General features: G+C 62.6%; 1 protein-coding gene across 1 annotated transcript in view; it reads left to right on the top strand.

The window, feature by feature from the left end:
• Positions 1-5117, top strand: part of LOC104123460 (UTP14A small subunit processome component) — a 15090-nt gene that overhangs the window by 8425 nt on the left and 1548 nt on the right. Inside the window, exons 3-13 of the mRNA XM_035891297.1 lie at positions 217-355; positions 532-674; positions 818-973; positions 1906-2025; positions 2107-2201; positions 2421-2544; positions 2634-2711; positions 3154-4065; positions 4138-4325; positions 4397-4496; positions 4879-5114. Coding sequence (XP_035747190.1) covers positions 217-355; positions 532-674; positions 818-973; positions 1906-2025; positions 2107-2201; positions 2421-2544; positions 2634-2711; positions 3154-4065; positions 4138-4325; positions 4397-4496; positions 4879-5114 — 2291 coding nt within the window. The remainder of the gene's footprint in view (positions 1-216; positions 356-531; positions 675-817; positions 974-1905; positions 2026-2106; positions 2202-2420; positions 2545-2633; positions 2712-3153; positions 4066-4137; positions 4326-4396; positions 4497-4878; positions 5115-5117) is intronic.

Genomic DNA, 5117 nt, shown 5'->3' on the forward strand with positions numbered 1-5117 from the left:
GCGGGGGGAGGACGCTCCCCTCCTTCCCCTCCTTCCCCTCCTTCCCCTCCTTCCCCTCCTTCCCCTCCTTCCCCTCCTTCCCCTCCTTCCCCTCCTTCCCCTCCTTCCCCTCCTTCCCCTCCTTCCCCTCCTTCCCCTCCTTCCCCTCCTTCCCCTCCTTCCCCTCCTTCCCCTCCTTCCCCTCCTTCCCCTCCTTCCCCTCCTTCCCCTCCGTAGCAGCAGGCTGGGGCAGAAGCAGGCGGGGGGCACACAAGTTGCCTTTCGCTTTATTTTCTTTCCTCTTCTCGCAGACGGAAGCTGGCAGAGCGTACGGAGGCGAGCGTGCAGGTGTCAGAGTTCAACGTCAGCTGCAAAGGTGAGATCCCTGGCAGACCAGGCAGAGCTCCGCCTGTCCAACTGGGATGGTGCTGCCTGCCCACAGCTGCCAGCTCGGGATTTGCTGGGTCCGCCCCAGATCTCTGGGCTGCGTGCAGCTGCAGCCCCTCGCCGTGGCGGTGCTGCGCCTGTGTTGATGCATGGGACCTCGTGTAGGTGCTGGGGAGAAGCTGGTTCTGTCTGAGCTCCTGCAGCCCATCCGGCCCAAATCCGCCCTGAGCAGCGTGAAGAAAGAGCTGAGCAGAGTGAAGCAGAAAAAGGCGGTGGAGCTGCCGCTCAGCAAAGAGGAGGCGAAGCGGGTGAGTGGGCCTGTGCAGGCAGCAGAGGGAAGTTCTGGCCTTACGGGGCCAGCTGAGCCCTTGCATGCCCCTCTGCTCCTCTCTGCCGCGGACTGGCTTTTCCTCTCTGCATCAGCCTTTTCCCTTCTCACCCCTGCCTGCAGGTCGTGAGGGAAGCTGCCTACGTCAGGACCTCTAAAGACGTGGGCAAATGGCAGCAGGTGGTTTTGCAGAACCGGCGGGCGGAGCAGCTGGTTTTCCCTCTGAAGCAGGAGATCCCTACGGTCGTCCCTCTGGAGCAGGTGGCTTCAGCATGGAAGGTGGGTGCTGTGACGCAGCTCCCAGGGGTCGGCTGGGGCAGCTCGACATCTGGCTGCGCTGGGAGGAGCGAGGGAGGCGTGAGGAAGGCCCAGCTTGTAGCCGAGGCCCTGGGTGTGTGGCCGCTGAGCTTGGGAAGATTGAAAGGGAAGCCTTCTGTGTTCCTCGCACATAGCAGATGTGTAAATGCTCTCTGGGAGAGGCCGGGTAAGGCGTCAGCAGAGGATTCGGAGCCTGCTCTGTTCCCTCACCTCTTTTTAGCCTCTCAGCCCTAGACGTGCGGGCTGAGCCAGCCATTTCCCAGTCCCTGGGCTGAGCCGTGTGCCTGCTGGTAGCCCTCGTCCGCTTGTGTTGCGGCAGAGAGGGGGGCTTGGTTTGCCAAAGCCTGCGCGTCTGTGAATCTTCATTATGAAAGAAGGATGCTTTTGGCTTTGAACGCGAGTTCAGGTGGGGGTTGCGCTGCTGGCAGGACAGTCACTGTCATCCCTGAGAGCTCTCGCAGCCCCTGCCAAGCTCCCGACGTACCCGGCACTCGCCTCAATCTGCCCAAAGGCCCCTTTCCGTTTTGGCGGGATGTGGTGTCACATGGCCTGGAACTTCTGCTGCATCCTTTTTGTCCAGTGCTCCCTGGTCAGCGCTGCCTGTCAACTGCGAGCCTCTTTCTCTACCCTGGGAGAAATTCTGCCTGCCCTAACCTGGCGCGGTGGCTGGGAGGGCGCCTGGGCAGGCCCCCAGTGAGCCTTGGGCTGTTGTGTGAGACCCGTGAGCGGGGCTGTGACCCCAGCCCCCCGGAGGAGAGGGGCACGCTTCGCTGGGCCGTCCCATGGACCTGCTCAGGGGCACCAAGGAAGGCTGGGGACATCTGGGGGAGCGTTGGCTCTTGCGATTCTTCTCTTTGCATTGTGCTCTTGCTGTGTCTGTTCTGTCCCAACAGGCCCGAACTCCCCTGGAGCAGGAGATCTTTGCGCTGCTCCACAAGACGCAGCAGCCCATCACAGACCCGCTCCTGACGCCAGAGGAGACAGCCTCGCTGCAGGCAATGAGCTTGGAGGAGGTGAGTGCTTACCCCCCTGCCACGGCCTGGCTCTGGAGGCCTCTTCCTTGGCGCTTGCCCTCACTCTGCGCTCCCTGGCAGGCCCAGCGCCGGCGGGCAGAGCTACAGAAGGCTCGGGCTGTGCAGTCCTACTACGAAGCCAAGGCTCGTCGAGAGAAGAAGATCAAGAGCAAGAAGTAAGGCTCTGCTGTTGCTGGGCTCGGTGCGGTGGGAGAGGGCTGGGAGCCAACCCCGCCCAGTGCGTGGGTACGGCCAAAACATGGAGGAAGGCAGAGCGGCCCCCTTCGTCCCTGGGATCTGCAGTGTCTCGGGCAGCCTCGTGCCCAAAGCAACGCTGCGTTCCCAAAAGCACCGTGAGGCCTCACTCCCTGGCTCTCTCCACCCTTGGGCTGCAGGTACCATCGCGTGCTGAAAAAAAGCAAGAGACGCAAGGCCTTAAAGGAGTTTGAGCTGCTGCATAAGTCAGACCCTGAGGCCGCCTTGGCCAGGCTGGAGGAGCTGGAGCAGCTCAGGATGCAGGTGCTGCTTCTGCGCTTCTCCCCCACCCCTTGGGAAGCCCCCGCTCGCAAGGGTGCCCTTTCTGATCCTTCTCTTCCTCTTCCCCTCAGGAGCGGATGAGTCTTAAGCACCAGAACAAGGGAAAATGGGCCCGCTCCAGGGCCATTATGGCTAAATATGACCTGGAGGTGAGATCACAGAATCATCGAACGGTTTGGGTTGGGGGGGACCTCTGACGCCCATCTAGTCCAGCCCCCCTGCCGTGGGCAGGGACGTCTTTCACTAGGTGGGCTTGCTCAACGCCCCGTCCAACCTCACTTTGGGATGGGGCATCCACAGCTTCTCTGGGCGACCCGCTCCAGTGTCTCACCACCCTCGCCATAAAACATTTCTTCTTCATATCTAACCTAAACCTGCCCTCTTTTAGTTTAAAGCAGTGGTCCCTTGTCCTGCCACCACAGGCCTTGGTATAAAGTCTCTCTCCATCTTTATTATAAGCTCCCTTTATGTATTGAAAGGCCACAGTAAGGTCTCCCAGAGTCTTCTCTTCTCCTTTATGCATTTGCAAGTCCCCTTGTCCTATTTAACCCCAAATTTCCAGTCTCCTGAAGCATCGCAATCCCCTCCCAGGCCCGCAAGGCAATGCAGGAGCAGCTGGACAAGAACAAGGAGTTGATGCAGAAGGTGCGGGTGGAGCTGCCCGAGGAGGAGCCAGCTGATGTCCCTGAGGAGGACCTCACGCCAGTGACCGTCCCCACCATCCCCACGGGTGCCAGCGGAGCTAATCCCTGGATGCTGGGCAAGCCCAGCAGCCCAGCCGAGGAGCCTGAGGTGCAGGAGGGTCTTGGAGACGTTGCGGTGCCTGCTGCTGTGGAGAGCAAGGAGGAGATGGAGGAGGAGGAGGAGGAGATGTCAGAGGAGGAAGCTCTGCTACAAGACTTTGCGCAGAAACGGCACGCGCGGCAGCAGCGGGCAGGGAGCGCTGAGGGACAAGGTGAGGAGCTCGCAGCGCCGGGCAGCACGGGCCTGGTGTGCCGCAGGGCTGGGCAAACAAAAGGGGGCCGGGGGGGCTGGTTTGTGCCCCAACTGACACTGCTGTCCTGCTCTCCTCCCTGCTCGTGGGTGACTGTTTCTCACCTCTTGCCTCTGTGCGTAGGTGCTGATGAGGCGGAGACGGTTTCTGAACCGCCAGGGGACAGCCCCATCCAGCCCATCTGTGCCGAGGAGCCGGCGAGCCCAGGGATCGAGCAGCCACCCCAAGCCCAGGAGGAGATCCTGCTGTCGGAGCAGCTGCGCCGGGTGCGGACGATGGAGGATGTCGAGGCTCTGGCCTCAGAGGAGCGTGCGGAAGAACAGGAGAAGCCACCAGCCGCAAGAGCAGAGAAGCAAGTGCAGCAGCAGGAGCAAGGCAAAGCTGGGGACAGGCATGCCAAGAACGCCCCAGCCAAAAAGAAGAAGAAGATCATTAGCCTGCAGGCCATGCTGGCTGGGAAGTCCCAGGAGGTTCAATGCCCCAGTCTACCTGTGGTCGTGGAGGAAGAGGTGAGCGGGACGGGCCTGCCCCGTGGTCCCAGGGCAGGGCTGACTGCAGGCGGCTGACTCTCCTCTCCACAGGAGGGTGGCATCGACCAAAGAGCGGTGATCACAGAGGCCTTTGCCGGAGACGACGTGGTCGCTGACTTCCGCCGGGAGAAGCGCAAGGCAGAGGAGGCTGCGAAGCCACAGCCGGTGAACCTGGTGCTGCCAGGCTGGGGCGAGTGGGGAGGCACGGGACTGAAGCCCAGCGCCAAGAAAGTAAAACGGTAAGCGCGGAAGAGCTGCGGCAACGTGCCTCGGCCCGGCACCAGGGCCTGACGTCTCGTTTGCCCGGCAGGTTCCTGCTCAAGCCGCTCCCGGCGCCTCCCAGGAAGGACCAGCACTTGCCCCATGTCATCATGAGCGAGAAGCGCAATATCCACGCGGCAGCGCACCAGGTGGGTGACGCCCGGCCTCCGCGCGTGCCAGCACCCAGGCTGGCCCGGAACCCTCCTGTGACCTGTTCCCAAAACGTCCCGAATCCCTCCTGCCTGTAATCACTGCCTGGCCACGCAGTTTCCAGCTTTGACAGCTCAGAGGCCGGCAGGGTGATGGAGGGAGGAGGAATTTACAGGACTGCCCCCTTGACGGTGGGGGCGGTGGCTGCTGTGCCAGCCCTCCCGGGATCCCCCCCAGAGGAGGGGATGGGGCACGGTGGTCAGCGGGGCCGGGGCCTGGAAGCAGAGCACGGGCGGGTCCTGGACGAGCGGGAATCGGCGGCAGCGTGGGATGAAAGCCGGGTGGCTGTGGGAGTTACCCCGCTGCGCTGTTTCCCCGCAGGTCAGCGAGCTGCCCTTCCCCTTTGAGAGGCACCAGCAGTTTGAGCAGAGCATCCGGATGCCCGTGGGCCCCACCTGGAACACGCAGCGTGCCTTCCAGAAGCTGACCGCCCCCCGCGTCGTTACCCGAGCGGGCCACATCATCCAGCCCATCTCTGCCGAGGATGTCCCCGACATGGCCACCGCAGCTGGCACTGGAGCCAAGCCAGCGCTAGAAATCGTGCCCAAGCAGCAAGAGCG

Source organism: Egretta garzetta, unplaced genomic scaffold (genome assembly GCF_000687185.1).
Source record: "Egretta garzetta isolate BGI_Z169 unplaced genomic scaffold, ASM68718v1 scaffold783, whole genome shotgun sequence".
In the NCBI taxonomy this organism is placed as follows: domain Eukaryota; kingdom Metazoa; phylum Chordata; class Aves; order Pelecaniformes; family Ardeidae; genus Egretta; species Egretta garzetta.